This window comes from Corticium candelabrum, chromosome 5 (genome assembly GCF_963422355.1).
Source record: "Corticium candelabrum chromosome 5, ooCorCand1.1, whole genome shotgun sequence".
NCBI lineage: Eukaryota > Metazoa > Porifera > Homoscleromorpha > Homosclerophorida > Plakinidae > Corticium > Corticium candelabrum.
Window position 1 is genome coordinate 1747735 of NC_085089.1, and position 26916 is coordinate 1774650.

At 41.0% G+C, this 26916-nt stretch overlaps 5 protein-coding genes and 1 long non-coding RNA gene across 7 annotated transcripts; all 6 read right to left on the minus strand.

Moving 5' to 3' along the window:
* Nucleotides 1-259: 259 nt before the first annotated feature.
* LOC134179261 (ephrin type-A receptor 4a-like) lies at nucleotides 260-7662 on the minus strand. Its single transcript, XM_062646120.1, has 11 exons — nucleotides 7621-7662; nucleotides 6114-6274; nucleotides 6019-6055; nucleotides 1671-1826; nucleotides 1548-1615; nucleotides 1378-1486; nucleotides 1266-1313; nucleotides 1115-1207; nucleotides 939-1052; nucleotides 763-848; nucleotides 260-695 (listed from the first exon to the last, which is right to left on the minus strand). Exons 1-11 carry the CDS (start codon nucleotides 7660-7662, stop codon nucleotides 509-511), a joined length of 1101 nt encoding a protein of 366 aa, XP_062502104.1. The 3' UTR covers nucleotides 260-508.
* On the minus strand, nucleotides 2023-4024 carry LOC134179812 (macrophage mannose receptor 1-like). The gene is made up of 4 exons (XM_062646778.1): nucleotides 3959-4024; nucleotides 3137-3559; nucleotides 2346-3071; nucleotides 2023-2279 (listed from the first exon to the last, which is right to left on the minus strand). The coding sequence occupies exons 1-4, from the start codon at nucleotides 4020-4022 to the stop codon at nucleotides 2167-2169; spliced, it is 1326 nt and encodes a 441-aa protein (XP_062502762.1). The 5' UTR covers nucleotides 4023-4024; the 3' UTR covers nucleotides 2023-2166.
* On the minus strand, nucleotides 4416-5731 carry LOC134180393 (uncharacterized). 2 transcript variants are annotated; one of them, XR_009969988.1, is made up of 5 exons: nucleotides 5512-5731; nucleotides 5400-5448; nucleotides 5257-5337; nucleotides 4902-5181; nucleotides 4416-4828 (listed from the first exon to the last, which is right to left on the minus strand). It is a non-coding gene; the product is annotated as an uncharacterized LOC134180393 (long non-coding RNA). The 2 variants fall into 2 exon arrangements; XR_009969987.1 differs by having other exon boundaries at nucleotides 4416-5181.
* A 5751-nt stretch (nucleotides 7663-13413) lies between the features above and the next one.
* On the minus strand, nucleotides 13414-16234 carry LOC134179262 (uncharacterized). The gene is given in 11 exon segments (XM_062646121.1): nucleotides 13414-13741; nucleotides 13809-13894; nucleotides 13985-14098; nucleotides 14161-14253; nucleotides 14312-14359; nucleotides 14424-14660; nucleotides 14716-14871; nucleotides 14935-14971; nucleotides 15034-15197; nucleotides 15256-15677; nucleotides 15738-16234. Coding segments are annotated over 11 exon segments (1944 nt in total). The 5' UTR covers nucleotides 16138-16234; the 3' UTR covers nucleotides 13414-13554.
* Nucleotides 16235-16423: 189 nt separating this feature from the next.
* LOC134179263 (macrophage mannose receptor 1-like) lies at nucleotides 16424-18102 on the minus strand. The gene is made up of 4 exons (XM_062646122.1): nucleotides 18098-18102; nucleotides 17883-18019; nucleotides 16784-17182; nucleotides 16424-16724 (listed from the first exon to the last, which is right to left on the minus strand). Exons 1-4 carry the CDS (start codon nucleotides 18100-18102, stop codon nucleotides 16438-16440), a joined length of 828 nt encoding a protein of 275 aa, XP_062502106.1. The 3' UTR covers nucleotides 16424-16437.
* Nucleotides 18103-19775: 1673 nt separating this feature from the next.
* On the minus strand, nucleotides 19776-24808 carry LOC134179265 (uncharacterized). The gene is made up of 14 exons (XM_062646123.1): nucleotides 24745-24808; nucleotides 23458-23883; nucleotides 22325-23398; nucleotides 21689-22254; nucleotides 21473-21627; nucleotides 21371-21407; nucleotides 21146-21301; nucleotides 21018-21085; nucleotides 20843-20951; nucleotides 20724-20771; nucleotides 20570-20662; nucleotides 20394-20507; nucleotides 20227-20312; nucleotides 19776-20165 (listed from the first exon to the last, which is right to left on the minus strand). The coding sequence occupies exons 1-14, from the start codon at nucleotides 24806-24808 to the stop codon at nucleotides 19985-19987; spliced, it is 3177 nt and encodes a 1058-aa protein (XP_062502107.1). The 3' UTR covers nucleotides 19776-19984.
* Nucleotides 24809-26916: the final 2108 nt, after the last annotated feature.

A 26916-nucleotide genomic window follows, 5' to 3' on the forward strand; every position in this document is an offset into this window, starting at 1 on the left:
TTGTCGATCTTGTAGCCTCTCTCGATGACGTGCACGAAGGAGTTGTAGTGGACAGTTGAGTGTTGACCGTAACAGTGTTACCAAAGTACACACAACTTTGACTGACCATACGACGCTTGAACAGAAAGAGAAATCAACAGAAATAACACGTTTGACACGCTTCAAAATCACGTGACTATCTAACTATATCTACAGGCACACGAACTAATTATATAATCACGTGATTGTGCAATTATTCTTAAATTAAATTCGTTTTTTATAAAAATAAATAGAGATGTCGAAAAGATTGTTATAAAATGCAAAAACTTATAGCGATTGTAAACATCAAGCTAATTGTAGCAAACTAAACATACAATTTATTGAACTTGACAACGTCCAATTGTAGATACAATACCAATAGTGCAATAACTAGTTTTAGCGGCCATCACTCAGATAGCTAGAATAAAATAGCAAAATTTTACAAGATCCATTTACACATTGCGTACCAGTTTATAATATATACGATGTTTCACAATAAATATTTTGTATAGATGTGTTGCAAGTCTGTGTAGCAGTTTTCTGACACGTCCAGCTTGTCTCCGAGTTTACCTTCAATCCCTTCCTCTTCTTTTCTGTTATTCAAAAGAAATTCGTCAGACACTCGAAGCCTCTGCACGATGTTTCCAAAACTCGGTCTTTCATCGGAGTAGGGATGCCTGACCGCAGAGAACGTATAGTAGCAATTACACAACCAGGACCTACATATTATGTCTGTACACTCACCAACAGTCAATCATGAGATGATAAAGAGAACGAGAGCATCCTGGAGGAGGAGGAAGGCGATATCCAAGATCAACCCTATTTATCACCTGTGCCGTAAAACAGTCATTCGGATTACATAATTATAACTGTTATTTGTAAAAAATATTTTGCAATTGCTTATAACTACAAATAGCAACCTCGTTGTTTGTCATGTGATTGTAAGGACGTAGTGCCAATGTCCACACTTCAAAGAGGACAATTCCATAGCTCCACACGTCACTGGCAGACGAATATTGGTTATAATTCAAAGCCTGTTCAGAAGCAGACAGCAAACGCTTTAGTTTATCCACCAATAACATTAACCTATTTATACCTCAAGAGCACACCATCTTAATGGGACTTTCCCGCCTTTTGTCGTGTAGCAGCTGTCGTCAGACACGTCACGTGCCATGCCAAAATCTGCAATCTACACGTCAACATAACTTAGAAATTCTATTAGATAAGTGTAGTTGATATTTATGTACCTTGCAAGTCAGCTCTTTGTTCACCAAAATGTTTCTTGCGGCCAAATCCTACATGTAGAAACAAAAATGTTAATTGTGATGATTTTAAAGTTTTAATTGTTTTGGCACTTACTCTGTGAACAAAATACTTGCGTGAAAAATATTCCATTCCACTTGCGATATCACGACACATTTTCAGTAAGGTTTTGTTAAAGTCCAAAAGGCAACACTGTCCGCTACGCCTATCAAAAACAACAACTAGATCATGTGACACAAGATATTCACGCCACACTTGCTGCATACTCTGGTCTCTGTTCTTCAAGGTAGTGCTTGAGATCACCATTTTCCATGTATTCCGAAACCAAAAGTATCTATAGAAATAAATAATGTATTAATAAATACTATACAAAACATTTAGTATGTTACCGGAGATCCAACGGTGACGACGCCATAGAGACGAACGACATTTTGATGGAGAAATTGACCATTAATTGCTGCCTCACGAAGAAATTTGACGCGGTCATCAGCATTGGCTTCATTTGCCAGAGTCTTGACCGCGACTGCAAGCTTCCTTCCATCATGCTAAGGTCAATTGGTATTACACTCGTACGACATTGATTCTATCAAAATTCGATCAAAGCTTACCACTTTCCACACTGCTCTCTCTACAACGCCAAATTCCCTGCGCACAAACAATGCAGTTTTACTGTTATTTTAAAATTGCCTAGTTTGTCAATTGTTTACCCTGATCCAATCGTTTTCCTGTCGGTGACGTCACTTCTGTCGATCTTTCTGTATTGCCGCTGTTCAAGTTGACCGTAAAGTTCCCATTCCGTGAAAGCCGGTTCCCAGTACTGATTATTCAATATTTCTAGAACAACAACAAGTATCATATATACACCATAAGCAGCTCCAGTTTGCGTTAGATATAGAAAGTACTTCCATCGCACAAATTGTTGCTCTTTTCATGTCGCCTACTTGAGATAGTTGCTGTACCGGTAAGCTCTGGCTCATTTGCTGACCCACATTTAGAGCCTGAAATTGTAGAAATATTGTTTGCATATGATTTTTCTATATATTATAAGCCAAAGCAAAAGCAACCTGCCGCATGTGATCGAACTGTTTTGTTAAAATCCAACTTTCTTGCTTTTCTTCTCCGAACGATAAATACGAAGATTATAGACGCAATTACAACAATAACTCCGATGGCTGCACCAACTGCTACGTAAGTTGTATCGTTCGAAGAACTCGATTTTGTTTCATGAGCTATAGGCGAACGATCCACAGTGGCGGCAACTGTGGTTGGAAGTGTGATGGACAAAGCTGATGCAGTAGAAGAGTTTGTACTAGAAGTCTTGGTAGTTGCACTTGCTGACGTATAGGGTATTGTTGTAGCTTGCACAGTTGTCGGTGTCTGCGTTGTAGAGAGCATTAGATTATACTTGCAAATGTACGGAAATTGTCTTGTACATGCTATGTCTCTCCATGTTCCATCATATACCATCCTTATACAATCACCATTACCATTGGGCTCGTTAACTGAATTATCCCAATTTGTGAATGTGCTTTGTTCGCCATTGATCCATACAAATGTGTTCTCAACGTCTTTGTCATTCAAGCCAATCCATGCGTCATTGCTAACTAATCTGGATATCCCTCTTAAGCTTAAGACCAAACAGTTCTCTTTCGCAAATGTGATAGACGCGAGATGTCCTCCTTTGTTATTGCAGTCCTCTTCAGCCGCATCCCAAGTTTTAGGCATCGTAACGAGAAGATAACAACTCAGTCCACGACGAGTCCAGCCTGACTGACATTGCATTGATGACGCTAGAAAACAGCAAAAATTTTAAATTATTTTACAAAATGACAAGTAAAATGACCAAATTTCACACCAGAAGTAAGAGGTGGAGGATGGGTGGTCAGCGTTGGAGTTTCACAAACGTAGTAGTACTTGGTAATACATTCCTTATCATTCCACCGACCGTTTGCCCTTCTTAGTATAGTGCAATTTTCTGAGCTAACGTTGCTAGCTTGATTGCCAGACCATTGTCTGTATAAACAAGTCGTACCATCACTCCACACGAACGAGTTCTCCACAATTTTGTCATTCAATCCAATCCAAACGTTGTATCCTCCTGTATTTCCTGACAAGTTATAAACAAAACTGTTCTCAATGTTCGACGTGATGGATACGAGATGTCCGCCGCCTGTAGTTACACAATCGGCTTCAGCATCATCCCAAGTCTTCTTAGTAGAAAAATGGCGATAGCAACTATTTTCATTGAGACTCCATCCCGATAAACAACTTGTAGCGTCTAATAACATTGCCATTACAATAGCAAAACAACAAACAGTGCACAACTATACATGAAACCTATTATATGGTGTAGTTAAAGTATGGTAACGGTCGCAGTCGACCTAAACGCACAACATAGGTTTTCAACGTCTGTCTACACTTCCTGAAAAATGAACCTGCTACTCAATAGCTCGATCACGTGAGAAACATTAAACGGTCACGTCCTCTAGGTAAAACAGACTCTTGTTGTCTGTAGCAATCGCACAATAACGACATTGCAACAACTGTGTGATTACAAAATTTATAATTCAACTACTCTATCTAAGAGCCAATTTGTAATACAGATCAACCAACAGTATGCTAAATATTTAGCAAAGTTAGCACATACGCATACAAAATGCACACAAATTTGACTGACCAGACGAAGCTTGAAGAGTAAGAGAAATCACTAAAAACAACATGTATGACGCACCGAAAAACATGACACGCCTTACTCGCTCTAAAATCACGTGACTATCTAACTAATCAACCGTCACACACGAGCTAATTATATAATCATGTCACTGCACTAATAATACAAATAATTTAATAAAATCAATTTTTAAACATTTTTTATAAACTCTATAAACTTTACAAAGATTATCATTAATTAGCAATGCAGTATAATGCTATCGATAGCAGATCTGTTAAATAAATTCATACCTAATCTGTCTGACCGTTACAGCAAACAAAGCCATAGCTTACAGTCTTCCATGCCGATACCAATTTGGTGTTGTTTGAACCTTTTTTGCGTATAAAAATTGTTTCTAAAATAATAATTACAGTGTGCTTGCAGACCTTAATTTCAAGTCATCGCGGGTACCAGTGCTACGTACTCAAAATCATCATTCGATGTAATAGGTTGTCGTAAAATGCAAACTTTTCTAGCAAAAATCAAGCTAATCGGCAAACTAAACGAATAATTCATTCAACTGGATAATGTCCAATTGTAGATACAATACCAATAGTGCACTAGTTAGTTTTAGTGCCCATTATTCAGTAGCAAAAATAGCAAAGTTTTACAAGATCCATTCACACATTGCGTACCAGTTTATATACGATGTTTCACAATAAGTATTTTGTATAGATGTGTTGCAAGTCTGTGTAGCAGTTTTCTGACACGTCCAGCTTGTCTCCGAGGTTTCCTTCAATCCCTTCCTCTTCTTCTCTGTTAGTCAAAAGAAATTCGTCAGACAGTCGAAGCTTCTACGATGTTTCCAAAACTCAGTCTTCATCGGAATATGGATGCCTGACCGCAGAGAACACAGTAGTAATTAATTGCACAACCAGGACCTACATATTATGTCTGTACACTCACTAACAGTCAATCATGAGATGATAAAGAGAACGAGAACATCCCGGAGGGGAGGAAGGCGATATCCAAGATCAACCCTATTTATCACCTGTGTCGTAAAACAGTCTTTCAGATTATATAACTGCTATTTGTAAAAAATTATTTTGCGATTGCTTTTGACCACAAATAGCAACCTCGTTGTTTGTCATCTGATTGTAAGGACGTAGTGCTAATGACCACACTTCAAAGAGGACAATTCCATAGCTTCACACGTCACTGGCAGACGAATATTGGTTATAATTCAAAGCCTGTTCAGAAGCAGACAGCAAACACATTAGTTTACCTACCAATAACATTTACCTATTTATACATCAAGAGCACACCATCTTATTGAGACTTTCTCGCCTTTTTGTCGTGTAGCAGCTGTCGTCAGACACGTCACGTGCCATGCCAAAATCTGCAATCTACACGTCAACATAACTTAGAAATTCTATTAATTAGATAAGTGTAGTTGATATTTATGTACCTTGCAAGTCAGCTCTTTGTTCACTAAAATGTTTTTTTGCAGCCAAATCCTACATGTAGAAACGAAATGTTATTTGTGATGATTATAACGTTTTAATTGTTTCGACACTTACTCTGTAAACAAAATACTTGCGTGAAAAATATTCCTTTCCATTTGCGATATCACGAAACATTTTCAGTAGCGTTTTCTTAAAGCCCAAAAGCAACACTGTCCGTTACGCCTATCAAAAACAACGATTAGATCATGTGACACAAGATTCTCGCGCCACACTTGCTGTACTCTGGTCTCTGTTCCTCAAGGTAGTGTTTGAGATCACCATTTTCCATGTATTCCGAAACCGACATTATCTATAGAAATAATTATTGTATTAATAAACATTGTACAAACATTTAGTCTGTTACCGGAGATCCAACGGTGACAAGGCCATAGAGACGAACGATATTTTGATGGAGAAATTGACCATTAATTGCTGCCTCGTGAAGAAATTTGACGCGGTCTTAAGCATTGGCTTCATTTGTCAGACTCTTGACCGCGACTGCCAGCTTCTTTCCATCATGCTAAGGTCAATTGGTATACTCATGTATACGACATTGATTCTATCAAATTCGATCAAGCTTACCACTTTCCACACTGCTTTCTCTACAACGCCAAATTCTCTGTGCACAAACAATGCAGGTCCAATGCTATTTTAACATTATTATGTTAATCGCTTACCCTGATCCAATTGCTTTCCTGTCGGTGACGTCACTTCTGTCGATCTGATCTTTCCGCTGTTCAAGTTGACAGTAAAGTTTCCATTCTGTGGAAGCCGGTTCCCAGTATTGATCATCATTATTACGTGTCGTGCTCAACCAGATCAGTGTGGTTCGTAAAGTCTATTACAAGTACCGGAAGCAAACCCTGCTTCAGAAGTACTTAGACCATCACGGCTGTCTAGAAAGAAGACATAACTTTACGAAGGATCCGAGTAGATCCCAGAAGCACTGTTTTCTGTAAGTGCTGCAGGTTGTGATGACCTGGAATAATGTCCAGCCACTGTGCAATACCTACGTGCACTGTGCCCAAAGCTCCCAAAACCACTGGAACCACCAGTGTCCGACAATGCCACATGCGGCTTATCTCCACTCGCAAGTCGCTGTACTTCGCCAACTTCTCAGCATCTTTCTTGCCAATGTTGCCATCAGCAGGACAGCTGATATCAATAAGAAGACAAGTGTTTGTCTTCCTATTTCTAAGACAGATGTCTGGACGATTGGCTTTGATCTTCCTGGCAGTGGGGATGGTGGTATCCCACATCATAGTAATGTCATCTGTCTCCACAAGCCTATCAGGATGATGCCGGTACCATCTGCTCTCCACTGGGACCCCAAACTGGAGACAAACATCCCAGTGAATGATGGAGGCCACCTGATTGTGTCAATCAGTGTAGTCCGTCAGTGCCAAAGCACTACAGCCTGCCACAATGTGATCGACTGTTTCCAGGCCTACACTGCACATGCGGCAAGTAGGACTGACATCACGATGTAGAATCTTGCACTCATAGTACCGAGTCCGAAGAGCTTGGTCTTGAGCAGCAACAACCAGTCCTTCAGTTGCAGCGGGAAGATTCGCTGCCTTTAGCCATCCGTCGGTCTCTTTCATGTCCACAGGCGGTTGCTCAGTGAGATGGCGATACTGCCCGTGCATAGGCTTCCCACTCCAGGACCGCACACGAAGAGAACTATAACATGTACGATAATGTCTCGCATCTGTTTCAGGCGCTTGCTCGAAGCCACCTTCAACCAAGATGGATGCATTCCTGTGTAAGTCCTGCGACTTGTCGTCCAAAGCAAGACTCCTCTGCAGCTGTGCAGTAAAGCAACAAGCCATGCGCTTGATCGAGTGTGAAGATTTTCCAGAGTCACACTCCCGTATCATCTGCATGAAAGGATCAGAACTGTCAGCAAGGTAACAGTTCAGCCCCACAATACAAGATTGATATGTCGACTCAATCTGTTGTAACCCCCTACCCCATCACTGCAAGGAGCGTACAGTCGGTCAACGTCTGCAGCAGGATGGTGGACACCGTGCATAGAGAGGAGCTTTCTGGTCCGTCGATCGAGCTGCTGCAGGTCCGTGCACCCCCAATGAATGACGCCAAACCGTAAGTGAGAACCTGTAGTGCAAACCCATTGATGGCTAGAATCTTGTTCCGACCATACAACTCAGTCCGGAGAACCACCTTCACTCTGTGGAAGTACTCACGATGGAGTCTCTCCCACATCATGCTGTGCTGAATACTGTTACTCTCATCTACAACCAAGTACTTGTAGACTTGACCCGGTTCCAGACAGTTGATGGTGTCCGTTTTTCCTACCGTCACTCCAGAGTTGTGTCCAGATAGCCTGCCGTTGACAAAGTGTGCAACAGCACATTTGTCCAGACCAAACTTCATCTGGATGTCATCAGAGAAGGTACGAACCGTGTGCAACAACCCATCCAACTGATCAGAGTTTCTGCCATACAGCTTCAGATCATCCATGTAAAGTAGATGACTGATGAGCTGACGTTTGGCAGTCTCACCATTCCCAGTGGTCATCCGGTAGCCGTAACCGGTTCTGTTCAGCTCATTACTCAGAGGATTGAGAGCCATACAGAAGAGAAGTGGAGAAAGTGAGTCACCTTGGCAAATACCCCTCCTGATCTGCATAAGCCTTGTCTTGATCGTACTGTTCCTGCAAGAAAGCACCATCGATGTCCTTCAACTCTTCATCACACGTGACAGGAACCCGCACAAGACTGGACTGATCTTATGCAGCTGAAGGCATTGGAGCAACCAACTGTGTGGCACGCTGTCATAGGCTTTCTGGTAGTCCACCCAAGCCATGCTTAAGCTCTTGTGCCTGGTCTTACAGTCTTCGGTAAGCAGCTTGTTGATCAACAGCTGATCCTTTGCACCAAAAGATCCCTGTCGACAACCCTTCTGCTCCGGAGCCATGAGATTTCTCTGATCCAAATGCCCTGCAATCCTCTGCCTGATGACTGACCCAGAAACCATTATTATTGTAGTTTACATTTGGTGACGTTGTGTATGTCTATGAACGTAAATGTATTAACATGTACCGTATATGCACGACTAATTTAGTCGAGTTGATAACGTTTTGCTTCTTTAGCGTTGCCTCGGAAGCAGACAACTCAACCTGCGTGTCAAATAACTTATTCGAAAAACCAAGATGCATTTTCTCTTTTCTCCCTCTTTGAAATATGTCTACAAGAGCGCAGGATGAGTATCCCTAATCACATCAGTTGATCTTTGTGTTGGGTTTCCCATCATTGATAGGGTAGGATCACAGTATACTTATATGTTCATTGCTGATCCCTGTTTAGTAAAATGAGCGCCTGTCATTACACTGTTTGCACTTTGAGTTGATGCTCGTGTTGGTTTCCTCATCATTGATGTTGCAGAGTCACAATAGACAGTCACATTCATTGCTGATCCGCGTTTAGCAAAGTGAGCATGTGAGTTTGTAGAATTAGCAACAATGCTGCGTGTGTATGGTCTTCCTAAGATAAAAATAAAATCACAATATTAATTATTAATTAATAAAATCATCAATCAGCTACCTGCCAAATGTGTGTTATATATGTACAATACTGCTTTTCTTGTATGTGGTTTAACTTGTTTAACTCTGCATCTTGAATTTCTAGTAATAAGGCTAAGTTGTATTTGCAAAGACACACATAAGCCAACAAAATTAAAAATATTAATTTTTGGCGTTTAAAATAAATGTTGCAGCTTAATAAATTCATTGAATTAGTCTGACAAGTATGTTGCTAGCTCAATCTTACTTACATAGTTGTTTGCAAAACGAATCACTACGATGATGTAAAATAATGAGTTGACTAAACCTAATTACTGTCTACAAATAATCATGAGTCTAGATATCTAAGGTCACCCCACACATATTGTATACTGTTTAAATGTGCAGGGATGGTATCTCAAACAGCTACCTAGACTACAAATCGATCGGGCGTTTCCTCTGCTCTGCACTGCTGTCTGTCAGTCTGTCTGCCTGTTTGTCTGTCTGTCTGCCTGTCTGCTTGTTTGTGTGTCTGTCTGTCTGCTTATTTGTCTGTTTATCTATTTGTCTGTCAATACATATATTTTCAAACATTGAACTATTATACACCATCTAAGCAAAGAAACTAAATACTACCCAAGCCAATAGGGCTTGGTTCTACCTACTACTATTTATGTTTATGTGGCTGTCTCTTGAAACAATCTTCTTTATTTTTCTGTTAATCACTCATAGCATTCAATCGTTGTAGACACACAAAAAACACAGATCTCCAGTATGTCTTGAAGGTCGATGCATTTGGCTTTCCGTCTTTGTCCCTTGATAGCTGTGACAGTTTCTTCCAATAGTCTTCAGCTTTCTCTCCCCAACAGCCAAAATGTTCGAAGAGTATAGGCACAAATTTTGGTCGAAACCTCCAGGCAAAAGCTCCTGGTCATACATTTTTATCTTCAGATTTTCTCTTCTGGTTGCCGCTGCTCTCTGACTTGTAGCTGATAAAACTTCTATGCCATTACTCCAGGGATGCGCTAGAGATATATCCAATTCAAGATCCACTCCGATGTCGAATCAAATACGACTATGTCTAATCTGTCTTCAGAATTGACATACCTTTCTCTGGGTTCTTTTACGTGATGTAATTGCAGTTGACTCAAACAGTCTGACCATGCTGAAACCATGTTGTTATGGCTGATTACCGGGCCTCTCCCAGTCTTACATGTTATTAGGTGGTATCCATCTGAGTCTAATTCTTTCCCACGGTCACACTGACCAGAAGCCAAAGGCATTTGGCAGCCCAGTCTCATCAAGGATGCCAAGCAGAAATCGCACGGAGATTATGCATGCCATGATGATGATGGTACTGTCAAAAGCCACGCTCCTGCACCTTTGTCTTGCAAGACCTTCATTCGAGATTGGTCTCTAGTCGAAGATGAATTCTGAATAAAACCATTTCACAGAGATTTAATGTACTCCTCAGTCAGCCTATGTTGTAGTTGTTTCCTGTCGTTGATAACTTCTACAAGAGTTTTGTTTTGAGGCAAAACATTGCACAAATCTCTGCTGATGGAACTATTTGAATGACGTGAATTCTCATCATCAAGCAATCTCTCAGCATCAGGAATTCGTTTTGCTATTGTATGCAGGGTTGAAGCCCAACTAGACAGAAATGCAAATGTTGCTGTAGATGTTAAAGCTGTGAGACCAACTCCTCCATGTCTTATTTGTCTGTCTGTCTGTCTGTCTGTCAAATCTTTATATTTCATACATATGAACTATTACAAGCTATAGATACGAAAGTCCGTTATATATCACTTAGACACATACGAATCTTCTGTCTGTCTGTCTGCCTGTAATCCGACGTCACCCTGACCAGTATATCACACTGGCCCATATTAACCAAATGGGTGTTCCAAAATTCAGAACCAGGCAGCGTGAGTAAAGCCAATCTACCAAAAATTGAGGTAGTCAACTGTGTGTATATACAAACACGATTGGGATAGAATGCGCCGTCTAATACCAATTTAGGCTGTAGCACGCTCCATCACAATGGAAATGGATATACTTGGTGGTTGTGTAGCAACTCCTGGTCTGTGTATGAATAATTATTGCTATGGTGTCGGCGTCAAGGGGCGCGAGTCAGACAGACAATGAAGCAAACTAGATAATAGATGACATTGGTATCATCTGGTCATAATTACATGATGACACCTACCTAGTCTCGCGTAGCCAGACCCTTTCCCGCAGTATGACGCGGTGGGAAAGAGTCTGGCCACGCGAGACTAACCATCTCATTGCCATCATTCTATCTAGTCGCTAGACAACTCGCATTACTTGCAACTATAGTGAACAAAACGAGCTAGCAACATAGAAAGCTTTACATAAATTTATAGTTTTTTACTGATTTGATAGAGTGCACGCACTGTTTGCTTACTCAAAGATATGCACCATCCATCTGTACCTGTGTCGAAAGTGTAGCCGCCTCTACAGAGCCGTATATACGGCTCTGGCCTCTGGAGCCGTTGTAGATCGACCTCTTTCTGCTAACGAAATGGTTCCTTATTCCAGGAATCAGAGTTTAGTGTAGGTGCTATATCGTCGCCGATGAAATGAAAAAGTTAACAACGGTAACAAATTACGTACAAAAGCAGAAGAAAGGCCAATATCAAGTCCCCGTATATTTACGCTGCAAACAGTCCCGTATGCAGTAAAAGTAGTCCCGTATGCGGTACCTAGTACCGTATCCGATACCACTTGCTTGCCAGAGCCGTACGGCTCTGTTGCTTGCCATATCCTCGTAAAAAGGTCCTCATAAACTATTTCTCTGGTATATCTCTCAACCTTTTGATCAATTTCGTGCGAGCCTCGTACCCAGGCGTTGATGTGCGGACGAAGAAGGCCTCGTCACATTGTTTCGCATGCTCGCATAAATTATCCTGAAATCGAGGTAATACATACTCGCATAAAAACCTAACGTCTGAAACTTGGAACGGATTAGAGTGGCGTAGCAATAATAATGGCGGTTGATGAAAGAAATCGTGTTGTGGCAGTCCAGCAAGCACACAAATCTGGTGCCTAAGCATATCACTAATATTAATTAATGGGTAATGTTAAAAAATCAGAATAAATATTATTGACTGTACACAATTCTTACACGGTAATTAATATACGTTGAAATCATAATACCGTACTTGGTATATAATTGTTATTGCATGCAGCCTTCCATCTGTCACGTGTTGTAAATGACGTTTTCTGACTCACGTGCTGCAGTTTTTTTCTTGCTGATCTGATGATTTATAAAGTACATTTATCTTGTCAGCTCTAGAATCTTTATGAGACGCAGCCATTGCAAGATTTTTAGTCATCCGATGTTGCAACGCCATGTCGCTATAGAGTGGATTCAACTGCAGATTGTCTGATGTTTTACATCCATTGAGTGAAGATCCTTTTTCTTTCTTTCATTCAATATTTCTAGAACGACAACAAGTACCATTTATACACCTTAAGTAGCTCCAATTTGCGATATAGAAGTACTTTCATTGCACAAATTGTTGCTATTTTCATGTCTCCTATTTGCAGGAAAAGTTGCGCTGTACCTCTAAAATCGGCTGAAATTGTAGAAATACTGCTTGCATATGATTTTTATGTAAGTTATACGTGAAAGCCAAAGTCACCTGCCGAATGTGATCAATTGTTTTCAGAATCCTAATTTCTTGCTTTTCTTCTTCGGACGATAAATACGAAGATTATGGACACGATTACAACAAGAACTCCGATTGCAGCAGCAACTGCTGCGTATATTGTATGGTTTGAAGGACTCGATTTTGTTTCATGAGCTATTGTATCCAAGTCTGGTGTCATTAGTGTCGTTGCCCTACGACTTGTTGCAGTTGTTTGTCTGGAACTGCTGGAGCTAAAGGTTTGTGTTGTGTGAATTAGTGACGTGAATGCAGATTTTGCGACCATCGCTTTTGTAGAATCACGAGGCAAAACAGACATAACTATGGAGACAATCGGTGTAGAAAGAGGGTCGTTAACGCGAGCAGTCGGTGTTGTTGACATATCAGTTGTCGATCTTGTAGCCTCTCTCGATGACGTGCACGAAGGAGTTGTGGTGGACAGTTGAGTGTTGACCGTAACAGTGTTACCAAAGTACACACAACTTTGACTGACCATACGACGCTTGAACAGAAAGAGAAATCAACAGAAATAACACGTTTGACGTACCAAAGAACATGACACGTCTGACACGCTCCAAAATCACGTGACTATCTAACTACATCAACCGGCACACGAACTAATTATATAATCACGTGATTGTGCAATTATTCTTAAATTAAAATCGCTTTTTATAAAAATAAATAGAGATGTCGAAAAGGTTGTCATAAAATACAAAAACTTATAGCGATTGTAAACATCAAGCTAATTGCAGCAAACTAAACATACAATTTATTGAACTTGACAACGTCCAATTGTAGATACAATACCAATAGTGCAATAACTAGTTTTAGCAACCATCACTCAGATAGCTAGAATAGAATAGCAAAATTTTACAAGATTTATTTACACATTGCGTACCAGTTTATAATATATACGATGTTTCACAATAAATATTTTGTATAGATGTGTTGCAAGTCTGTGTAGCAGTTTTCTGACACGTCCAGCTTGTCTCCGAGTTTACCTTCAATCCCTTCCTCTTCTTTTCTGTTATTCAAAAGAAATTCGTCAGACACTCGAAGCCTCTGCACGATGTTTCCAAAACTCGGTCTTTCATCGGAGTAAGGATGCCTGACCGCAGAGAACGTATAGTAGCAATTACACAACCAGGACCTACATATTATGTCTGTACACTCACCAACAGTCAATCATGAGATGATAAAGAGAACGAGAGCATCCTGGAGGGGGAGGAAGGCGATATCCAAGGTCAACCCTATTTATCACCTGTGCCGTAAAACAGTCATTCGGATTACATAATTATAACTGTTATTTGTAAAAAATATTTTGCAATTGCTTATAACTACAAATAGCAACCTTGTTGTTTGTCATGCGATTGTAAGGACGTAGTGCCAATGTCCACACTTCAAAGAGGACAATTCCATAGCTCCACACGTCGCTGGCAGACGAATATTGGTTATAATTCAAAGCCTGTTCAGAAGCAGACAGCAAACGCTTTAGTTTATCCACCAATAACATTTACCTATTTATACCTCAAGAGCACACCATCTTATTGGGACTTTCCCGCCTTTTGTCGTGTAGCAGCTGTCGTCAGAGACGTCGCGTGCCATGCCAAAATCTGCAATCTACACGTCAACATAACTTAGAAATTCTATTAGATAAGTGTAGTTGATATTTATGTACCTTGCAAGTCAGCTCTTTGTTCACCAAAATGTTTCTTGCAGCCAAATCCTACATGTAGAAACAAAAATGTTATTTGTGATGATTTTAAAGTTTTAATTGTTTTGGCACTTACTCTGTGAACAAACTACTTGCGTGAAAAATATTCCATTCCACTTGCGATATCACGACACATTTTCAGTAAGGTTCTGTTAAAGTCCAAAAGGCAACACTGTCCGCTACGCCTATCAAAAACAACAACTAGATCATGTGACACAAGATATTCACGCCACACTTGCTGCATACTCTGGTCTCTGTTCCTCAAGGTAGTGCTGAGATCACCATTTTCCATGTATTCCGAAACCAAAAGTATCTATAGAAATAAATAATGTATTAATAAATACTATACAAAACATTTAGTATGTTACCGGAGATCCAACGGTGACGACGCCATAGAGACGAACGACATTTTGATGGAGAAATTGACCATTAATTGCTGCCTCACGAAGAAATTTGACGCGGTCATCAGCATTGGCTTCATTTGCCAGAGTCTTGACCGCGACTGCCAGCTTCCTTCCATCATGCTAAGGTCAATTGGTATTACACTCGTACGACATTGATTCTATCAAAATTCGATCAAAGCTTACCACTTTCCACACTACTTTCTCTACAACGCCAAATTCCCTGCGCACAAACAATGCAGTTTTACTGTTATTTTAAAATTGCCTAGTTTGTCAATTGTTTACCCTGATCCAATCGCTTTCCTGTCGGTGACGTCACTTCTGTCGATCTTTCTGTATTGCCGCTGTTCAAGTTGACTGTAAAGTTCCCATTCCGTGGAAGCCGGTTCCCAGTACTGATCATTACTATTATCGTAGTTTGCATTTGCACACGGTGACGTTGTGTATACCTGTGAACGTAAATTTAACATGTAAAGTATACACGACTAATCTAGTCGAGCTGCTAACGTTTTGCTTCTTTAGCGTTGCCTTTGCCTCGGGAGCGGGCAACTCAACCTGCGTGTCAAATAACTTATTCGAAAAACCAAGATGCATTTTCTCTTTTCTCCCTCTTTGAAATGTGTCTACAAGAGCGCAGGATGAGTATCCCTCCTCATCTTCAATCACATCAGTTGGTCTTTGTGTTGGGTTTCTCATCATTGATAGGGTAGGATCACAGCATACTTCTACGTTCATTGCTGATTCCTGTTTAGTAAAATGAGCGCCTGTCATTACACCGTTTGCACTTTGAGATGATGCTCGTGTTGGTTTCCTCATCATTGATGTTGTAGGATCACAATAGACAGTTACGTTCATTGCTGATCCGCGTTTAGCAAAGTGAGCATGTGAGTTTGTAGAATTATCAACAACGCTGCGTGCGTATGGTCTTCCTAAGATGAAAATAGAATCACAATATTAATTATTAATTAATAAAATCATCAATTAGCCACCTGCCAAATGTGAGTTAAATGTCTCGGACTCCAGCTTGCTTGCTTTTCGTATCCGGAAGAGAAAAGCAGAAATTACAAACACGATTAAAACAATGACTCCAATTGCAGCAGCAACTGCTGCGTACATTATGGTGTTCGAAGAACTCGATTTTCCTTCATTTGCTATTACAGTCACGTCTGAATTTGCAATCGGTTGTGTCGTTGTTTTACGAGTTGTGGCTGACGTTGACTGGACGGAATTATTGGCGCTAGAAATTTGTGTTGTGTGTATTTGTGACGTGAATTTACGTTTCGTGACCATAGCATTGGTAGAACCACGAGGCAAGACAGTCAGCAAAGGTGTTGAACGAATCGGTGTAGAAAAAGCGTCATTAGCATGAGCAGTCGTTGCTCTTGACATACGGGTTGTTGCTCTTGTAGCCTTTCTGGATGACGCAAGCGTAGAAGTCGTGATGGGCAGTGTGTGCTGACTTCGATAGTTTTTAGACGTGAAGCAGTTATGGGCACTGTGGTAGGCAGTTGTGAGATACCTTCAGCAGTAGTTGACACTGAAATAGATTTTGATGTTGAACCGGATCCCGTTGAAAGTGACGCAGACATAGCAGTTGTGGTAGGCAGTTGTGTACTGACTTCAGCAGTAGTTCGTTGTGAGGTAGTTGTTGGTATTGACGTAGTAGCTTTTGTTGTACTTGATTCAGACTTAGAAACTGTAATAGACACTAACTGTGTGCTGCCTTGAGCAGTAGTTGACAATGATACAGTAGTTGGTGCTGATGTAGATTGCGTTGTAATTGGAGCAGACGTAAAAAACTGTAGTAGACACTAACTGTGTGCTGCCTTTAGCAGTAGTCGGTGATACAACTGTCGTTGCTACTGACGTCGATTGCGTTGTAATTGAGGCAGACGTGGTGGGATTTCTGGTTGTAGAACGATTCGTAGTGGCTGCAACAGTGGTTGACGGTACGGTAGGTGTTTGCACTGAAGATACTAGAAAGCAGCAAGATTTCTCTATACTTTACAATACAATAATTAGTACGAGTTCATACCAATAGTAGTAGAAGTGTTAGTAGTCGGGACTGGTCTTTCACAAACGTAGTAATAATCATCAGTACAGTCCTTATAATCCCACTCACTGTTTTTACGCATTCGTACGCAATCATATTTGTTGTTAAGTTTGTTGTGCCAATTTTTGTATGTTAGAGCTGTACCATCACTCCAAACGATGTCTCCCGTTTTCTTATTCAATCCAATCCATACGTTCTCCCTGTTGTTGTTTCCTTCTATGTCATACACCACAGTATTTTCACTGCCTGATTCGATAGTTACGAGATATCCGCATTCATTGAAACAAGCAGCTTTAGCATCATCCCACGTTTTCTTCGAATTAAAACGGCGATAGCAGCTACTTCCACTGAGAACCCATCCTAACGAACAACTTGAAACTTCTACACACAAATTGTATTACAACGATGAAACAACTAGTTCTACACAGATGTCTTCTAAGCGTTACTTGTTACTCCTTGCTCTTGTGCAAAGGAATTTATAGTAATCGGGTTTGTTGCTAGTGTCGTTGTTCACAAAGAAATCGACGCATCACATGCATTTTTAATATCAGGCGTCAGAGAGAGTATAGTCGCCATCAAAACACTGGAAATAAAGCTTTCTAGATTTACTGGTACTTACGAAGACCCGTTTGGACAAGCTAGGTTTGGGCATGCGTTGGTTAACGAAGCTAGACTAGGAAGACACATGCACCCAAGCATAAATGCACGGGAGAGCTAGTCTATGCATAGACAATCAAGCGCACGGGGTACGTGCTCTACGAGCTCTAGTTTCTTGCTTTATATAAACTAACTATCAGCATGCAGTTGCAACGAGAAGCTCTCAAGTAGCTTTCTACTTGTTGAAAGCTCAAAACAGCGGCGCTACTCAAGGGATCACGTGAAGAAAACTGCGCAATCGTGTAAGTCGCAGCAGAAACACACGCGGTTGCTCGATATTACGGGATTGCTACTACTAAACATCGCAACAAATTCTCTAGCCCCTAGATCGTAACACCAGCTTGGATCTCCGCTGCACGTAATACAGACCGACAGTTTCTCAGCACAGTCATGCAATGCGTAGGCATGCACAAATGTGACTAACCAGACAACGTGTGTAGAGTTAGAGCAACCAAGAGAACCAGTGCGTTTGCTGCTGCAGGATTCATGACTCCTCCCTGAGGCGTCTCATATGCACGCGATCGTTTATTTAAAGAATCGATTAGTGTAAATGTCATGCAGCTAGTGATAGTATCCCGTGACAATGTCAACACAACAATACACGTACACAGAAGTATGCTACTTGTTCTAGATACATACGACATAACATGTAGTGTACATTTTATGTAAACGTTATTAACCCTTGGAGGGTTACAGCAATACCTCTGTAAACGGATGGACAATTAAAACAGAGCGCATGCGCTTATTGTTATCGCTGGTGCTAAGTTAGTGTGCCAGTCCAGAGGCGAGGCGAAGAAAATGGCATTTAGGTTGCGAGGGCCCAGCCTCCATGCGCTGTAAAGGCATTGTCTAACTTGAATGTTACCTCTGTCGACCAAGTGTCGCACATTCACTTTGCACTTACGTCACTAGAGAGGTTTAGTAAACTAGAGAGGTTTAGTAACTAAAACTGGCAGACACATGCCATGCTAGCTGACAATTATTTATTATTAAAGTAGATGTAGCTTTCGTGTTGTTGTCTATTGCAGCTCCTCGTTTTCTTCCACTTGTAGCTCGTTTTCACGATTATCTATTGTAGTTATGTATAGTGACCATAGACTGCTAATTAGTAGAGCCATGCCCCCGTGGCCACCGCGGTTGCTACGCCTACTCCTTGGCAGTGAGTCGGTGTGATGATAATTTGCATGCTATCTATAGCTATCAAATGTCGACAATCACACGTATCAGTCAATGTGTCCAGCCCCCTTCTCACGCTCAAGGTGGATGAACGCTTTGTAACCTAGTTCTGGTAGCAGATGGTTTAGCACGTTAGTGCTTCTTCATTGTTTAACTATTAATTAGCAATTTACTAATTTCTGATTTAATAACGCAGCCCTTAATTGACATTGACGTCTGAGGTACATTAGTACTGAAAATTCTTAGTACTGACGTCTTACACCTAGTAGATCAAGGGCACATCAACAAAGACAAATATATTCTGGAGACAACAAGTACTGACTGTTCACATCTAATTAGAACTAAAATGTTCACGCTGACCACAAATCTAAATATATTTTTTTAATTTTATGTCGATAAATAATAAATTTTTACAGTCGTAATAAGTTTAATTAATTAATTGAAAAATTAGCAAAGGCTTTGTCAGCAACACTAGATGTCAAACCAGACTATCTCGTAGTTCATTTATTTCTCACGTGTTGTTTTAGCTACTTGAGTTGAAGAGGCATACGTATAACTGTTTTGCTATATGTCTAGAGCGTCCCTGCTAAGGCTGTAAAAAGATTCAATAAATAACTTCTGGTCTCACACAAAATTTATGACCTTGACGTAAAATAATATTTAGCCGTAATCAATAAAACAAAATGTGTCAGCTCTTCACCTGTTCACGTCATCTCTTAAAACACAATAATGTAAAGAAAGTTAGCCTTGCTTACACCACATAGAGCAGGTAAATATCAGGCCCGTAGACGGGGGAAGGAGTTCGGGAGGATTGAACGAAACGCCCGCGCTTAGCTGTGCATGTTCGCTTTCGATCGATCCAAAGTTGCTTGTTCCATCTTGGACTCCTTTACATCTACTGTGATGCAGAGGTTTGAAAAACACCGTATAAGTTCGTGTATGTTCTACAAAAACAATACAAAACGTCCTGTATGTGGTGCAGACAATCCCGTATGTGGTGCAAACGATCCCGTATGTGGTACCAATAGTCCCGTATGCGGTACTAATGGTCCCGTATGCGGTACCACTTCTCCGTGTAAGCTAAACCCATACGCAGACTCGGGTACTGTACCAATGTTAAATACAAAACATTTATGTTGTAATAGGTTGTCTTGAAATGCAATTTTTCTAGCAAACATCAAGCTAATCGTCAAGCTACAAACATACAATTCATTCAACTTGATAATGTCCAATTGTAGATACAATACCAATAGTGCAGTAACTAGTTTTGGTGCCCATTAATCAGCCAGCTAATTAGCTAAAATAGCAAAATTTTGCAATATTTTCACACATTGCGCACCAGTTTCACATTCAGTATTTTGCATAAACGTGTTGCAAGTCTGTGTAGCAGTTTTCTGACACGTCCAACCTGTCTCCGAGTTTTCCTTTAATTGCCTCCTCTTCTTTTCTGTTAGTCAAAAGAAACTCGTCAGCTTCCCGAAGCCTCTGCACAATGTTTCCAAAACTCGGTCTTTCATAGCGATCAGGATTCCTGGCAACATACAACACAGTAGTATTGCACAACCAGGATCTATATATGTCTGTACACTCACCAACAATCAATCATGAGATGATAAAGGAAACGAGAACATCCCGGAGGGGGAGGAAGGCGATACCCATTCGCTATCTTCTTCATCAACTGCGCAGTAAAACAGTCATATAGATAAATACCTGCTATTTGTAAAAGTAATCTTGCGATTGCTTAGCTACGTATAGTCACCTCGTTGTTTTTCATTACACCGTAAGGACGTTGACCCACTGACCACACTTCGTAGAGGACAACTCCATAGCTCCACACGTCACTGGCAGACGAATATCGTTTATAATTCAAAGTCTGATAAAAAGACAGCAAAACGCATTACTTCACCCACCAAGTATCATACAATTGATTTATACCTCAAGAGCACACCATCTTATTGGGACTTTCCCGCCTTTTGTCACGTAGTAGTTGTCGTCAGACACGTCGCGTGTCATGCCAAAGTCTGCAATCTAGTCGTCAACATAACTTAAAATTCTATTAATTAGATAATTTTAGTTAATGTTTATGTACCTTGCAAGTCAGCTCTGAGTTCAGCAAAATGTTTCTTGCAGCCAAATCCTACATGTAGAAACAAAAATGTTATTTAACGTAAGTTGATTTTAACGTTATTGTTGTTAACATGCACTTACTCTGTGAATGAAAGACTTCCGTGCAAAATATTCCATTCCATTTGCGATATCACGACACATTTTCAGTAAGGTTTTGCTAAAGCTCGAAAGGCAACACTGTCCGCTACGCCTATCAAAACAAAACAAATAGATAGACAACGTGACATAAGATTTCCACGCCACACTTGCTGCGTACTTCAATCTCTGTTGTTCAAGATATTGCTTGAGATCACCATTTTCCATGTATTCCAAAACTAACATTGTCTACACAAATAAATATTGTATTAATAAATATTTTATAAGACCATCAGTAAGATTTAATACTGGAAATCCAACGGTCACAACGCCATGAAGACGAACGACGTTCTGATGATGAAATTGACCATTAATTGCTGCTTCACGAAGAAATTTGACGCGGTCATTGGCATTGGCTTCATTTGTCAGAGTCTTGACAGCCACAGCCAGCTTTTCTCTATCATTCTAGGGTCAATTGATTTAGCTAACACACTCACGTACGACATGAATTTTATCAAATTAGATCAAGCTTACCACTTTCCACACTGCTTTCTCTACAACGCCAAATTCTCTGCGCACAAACATGCAGTTTTAATGTCATTTCAACGTTCTCTTTTATGTTAATCACTTGTTTACCCTGATCCGATCGTCTTCCTGTTGGTGACGTCATTTCTATCGATCTTTCTAAATCGCCGTCCTTCGAGTTGACCGTAAAGTTCCCGTTCCGTGGAGGCTGGTTCCCAATATTCATCATCATTATCATTGCTTGCACTCGGTGAAGTTGTAGATATCTGTGAATGTAAATTTTATTATCGCTTACACCGTATCGTATACACTAATCGAGATGCTAACGTTTAGCTTCTTTGGGATGTCATCTGGAACAAGCAACCCAATCTGCGTGTCATATGACATATTCGAGAAACCAAGTGGCATTTTCTCTTGTCTCTCTTTTGTAAATTTTTCTATAAGAGCGCAGGCTAGATATCCATCCTCACCTTCAAGCAAATCAGTTGGCGTTTGTGTTGGTTTCTTTATCATTGCTGTTGTAGGCTCACAATATTCGTCCACGTCCGTTGTTAATCCGCGCTTAGTAGACTGGACGCCTACTGTCGTGCCTCCATGAACAATGCTGTCTGCATTTGGAGTTGATGCTCGTCTTGGTTTCCTCATCATTGAAGTGGTAGGATCACAGTATACTTCTACGTCCATTGATGATCCCTGTTTAGTAAAATGAGCGCCTGTCGTTGTACCTTTATGAACAGAGCTACTTGCATTCTGGGTTGATGCTCTTGTTGGTTTCTTCATCATTGCTGTTGTAGGATCACAGTAGACACTTACGTCCATTGCTGATCCGCGTTTAGTAAAGTGAGCATGTGACTTTGTAGTATTCGCAACCACGCTGCCTGCGTATGGTCTTTCTAAGGTGAAAATAAAATGAAAACATTGATTTCATAAACATTAGAGTGAAATCGTCAATCATGCAGCTACCTGCCAAATGTGAGTTAAATGTCTCGGACTCCATCTTGCTTGCTTTTCTTCTCCAGAAGAGAAGAGCAAGAATTACAGACACGATTAAAACAATAACTCCAATTGTAGCAGCAACTGCTGCGTACATTGTGGTATTTGAAGAACTCGATTTTGCTTCATTTGCTATTATATTCACGTTTAGATTTGCAGTCGGTTGTGTAGTTGTTTCACGAGTTGTGGCTAACGTTGACTGGATGGAATTGCTGACCCTAGAAATTTGTGTTGCGTGTATTTGTGACGTGAATTTACGTTCCGTGACCATAGCCTCTGTAGAACGACGAGGCAAGACAGGGAACAAAGTTGTTGAACGAATCGGTGTAGAAAGAGCGTCACCAGCGCGAGCAGTCGTTGTTCTTGACATACGGGTTGTTGATCTTGTAGCCTCTCTGGATTGTGTACTGACTTCAATAGTGTTTGGACGTGAAACGGTTGTGGGCACTGATGTAGTTGCAATTGATACAGACGGAGAAGTGGTGGTAGGCGATTGTGTGATACCTTCCACAGTAGTTGAAATAGGTTTTGATGTTGAACCGGATTGTGTTGAAAGTGACGCAGACAGGGTAGTTGTGGTAGGCAGTCGTGTACTGGGTTCAGCAGTAGTTGGTCGTGAGGTAGTTGTTGATACTGACGTAGTTGCTTGTGCTCTACTGGATTCAGACTTAGAAACTCTGGTCGGTAATTGTGTGTTGCCTTCAGCAGTAGTTGATAATGATACAGTTGTTGGCGCTGATTGCGTTGTAATTGAAGCAGACGTAGAAGTGGTGGTAGGCAATTGTGTGCTGCCTTCAGCAGTAGTTGACAATGATACGGTTGTTGGTGCTGACGTAGATTGCGTTGTAATCGGAGCAGACGTGGAAACTGTAGTAAACACTAACTGTGTGCTGCCTTCAGCAGTAGTCGGTGATACAACTGTCGTTGCTACTGACGTCGATTGCGTTGTAATTGAGGCAGACGTGGTGGGATTTCTGGTTGTAGAACGATCCGTAGTGGCTGCAACAGTGGTTGACGGTGCGGTAGATATTTGCACTGAAGATACTAGGAAACAGCAAGATTTCTCTCTACTTTACAATACAATAATTAGTACAAGTTTATACCAATAGTAGTAGGAGGGTTGGTAGTCGGGGCTGATGTTTCACAAACGTAGTAATACTCATCATCATCATCATCACACTCCTTATAGTCCCATTTACCGTTTTTACCACGCATTATTACGCATTCGTCGTCGTCGCGTCGTCGTCGTCGTCGATCATCGTTATCCCAACGTTTGTATGAAATATTTGTACCATCACTCCAAAATTTGCTTGACCTATCTTTGTTTATTCCAATCCAAACGTTCTCCCTGTTGTTGCTTCCTTCTATGTCATACACCAGAGTATTTTCACTGAATGACCCGATAGATACGAGATGTCCGCCTCTATTGACACAATCAGCTTCAGCATTATCCCACGTTTTCTTCGTATTGAAACGGCGATAGCAACTACTTCCACTGAGAGTCCATCCTGACGAACAACTTGAAACTTCTACTCACAAATTGTGTTACAACGGTGAAACAACCAATCCTACACGAAATGTTTTCTGATCTAGCGCTAATCAGTGCGCATGCATGTGCATAGGAAATAAGGTAATCGTTTCTGTCGTTGGTGTCATTGTTCCACAAGAAACCGACACATTATAGAGATGTAGGCGTCAGAGAGAGGTGTAATCGCCATCAATTAAATCTTGAAAATAGACTTAGAAGAGCCCTCTATCTAGGAACGTACTGCATGGTGCTTAGCCAAAAACTTAATTCGAAGGCCAGTATTGAACAAGGTTGGGGATGCGTTGGCTATATCGACTCGAGACTATCCTCTTGTTCTCGGTAAGACTTACAGCCGATAGACACGTTACAGCTTTGTTTCTCTCGAAAACTGCTGCGCGGCGTTTGCAAACGTTGTGTTTGCGCGTAATCTATATACGGAGAAGGACAACTCATACAATAGAAGACTTGAAAAGAACTATTTATAGTCTGTGCATGCCTAGACAATCAGATTCAGTGCATGCACACGGGTATACGTGCATGTCTCTAGGATCTCTAAAGTTTCTTGTTTGTGGTCGCAATTTGCTAGCAAACTATCAGCAGTTGCAACGAGCAGCTCTCGAGTAGCTTTCTACTGGTTGAAAGCTCAAAGGGGTACATCACGTGAAGCGCAATCTTGCAAGTCGCAGCAGAAACACATGTCTATATAGATCACTAGTACAAGATTGCAAATACTTACACATCGCAACAAATTTTTAGCCGCGAAACGGTAACAACTAATCGATCTCCGCTCTACCTACGCAATACAGACTCTCCCCAGCACAATCATGCATGCAATACGTAGAAATGCACAAATGTGACTAACCAGGCAACGTGTGTAGAGTGAGAGCAACCAAGACAACCAGAGCGTTTGCTGCCGCAGGACTCATGACTCTTAACTCTCAGATGCAGTACAATCACCTGATCGTCTATTTAGAGACTAGAGTTCTGATCATTAGTGTGATTGCAATGCAGCTAATTATGAAAGCTCGTGACAAAGTTAACACATGCATAACAATCAAATGCCCCACACCATCGTCTATCTAAAGAATGGAGTACTAATCATTAGTGTGATTGCAATGCAGCTAATTATGAAATCTCGTGACAAAGTTAACACATGCATAACAATCAAATGCCCCACACCATCGTCTATTTAAAGAATGGAGTACTAATCATTAGTGTGATTGCAATGCAGCTAATTATGAAATCTCGTGACAAAGTTAACACATGCATAACAATCAAATGCCCCACACCATCGTCTATTTAAAGAATGGAGTACTAATCATTAATGTGATTGCAATGCAGCTAATTATGAAATCTCGTGACAAAGTTAACACATGCATAACAATCAAATGCCTCACACGATCGTCTATTTAAAAACTTGAGTTCTAATCATTAGTGTGATTGCAATGCAGCTAATTATGAAATCCCGTGACAAAGTTAACACATGCATAACAATCAAATGCCTTTATAGAAGCTACAGAAAATGCTACTTGTTTTAAATACATACAACATCTAGGTAATTAGTTAATTAGCACGTATACATTTATGTAACTTTATTAACTCGAGTCGAACCTCTGTAATAATAAACGGACAATCGAAATGCAGCGCATGCGCTCATTCTTATCACTGGTGTCAATTAGCGTGCCAGTCGGTGTAATCGTGATTTGCATGCTATCGAATACCTACCTAACTAATTGTCGACATCTTACTTGGCAGTCATGTATTCAGTCCCCTTCCTACTCAATTCATCGGCGTAGCGTCGGGGGTGGAGCTGGGGTGGGACTGGGGTGGGGCTGGGGTGAGGTTGGGGTGGGTCTGGGGTGAGGTTGGGGTGGGTCTGGGGTGGGTCTAGGGTGGGGGTGAGGGCTGGGGTGGGGGTGAGGTGGGGTGGAGGATGAGGTGGGGTTGGGGCTGGGGTGGGGACTGGGGTGGGGGTGGAGGCTGGGGAGTCTATAGCCCCAAACATTTTGGGCGTGTCACTTTGCTTCAAGCAAAACTATCATTTTAAGTTACTAAACAGTGACAGTTCTCTTAATCTCAGAGTAGTTACTGGGTATGTTGACGAGCGACGACGACGCTAACTATATCTCTGTGACAATACACATCATAATTTCAGCATGATAAAACCAGTGTCAAGAAGTAGTGGACACTTAAGGAGAATGGAATTTCTTGCGGCTCCGCTACCTAATGATTGGCTTGCACTCCACGGTACTTTCTCCACAAATATATTCTATCTATTAATTAAAAACTAACTATAGCTAGACCTATATTGCTCGCTAGATTACGAAATGCTAAAATTGGTCAACGTCGTTTGCACTGAATTGGTCTTCTAGATTCTATTGTCATCGAGATGCCATTTAATTTTGACGATCGCAGCAAGCCATGAAAACCTTTTTGGCACAGACGGTAACAGTGTTTCCACTCCTTTATACGCACACTGACGGTACTCAGTCCCATTCCCATAGTTTATTTGTAACCTAAAATTGATACTAATTTACTTAGATGTCTACAAACTGCGAGGTAGAAAAGTAGAAATGGGCGTGGTTTGTGTGAGATATGGGCGTGGTTTGTGGCCTGATTTAGCAGCCCCCAAACTTAAGGACCACGCTACGCTGGTGCTCAATTCATTGGCTGCGTAATGAGATTCAAAGTAGACGAACGCTTTCTAGCCTGCACTCAGTGCATCGAATGATTACCCTATAGACATGGCTACAACAAAGGCTCCCGTTCAGGTAGGCTTTCCAAGCTTGATTCCGATTGGTTCATTTCGATCCTAGCTCCTCGATCCTCCTCGATCCTGCTGCTGCACGCAATACTGGCCACATCTTGTCAGGCTCTGGGCGGTTGCTGTCTAGCTAGACAACGATTGTTAGTCTGTCCATACAAGTAAACACGTGCACTCTCAGTCTAATTGTCTAATAGGCGTCACTGCATCATGCATAAGTGCAATGCGCATCGATTGCTAGAGCTTGTATATATATATATATATATATAT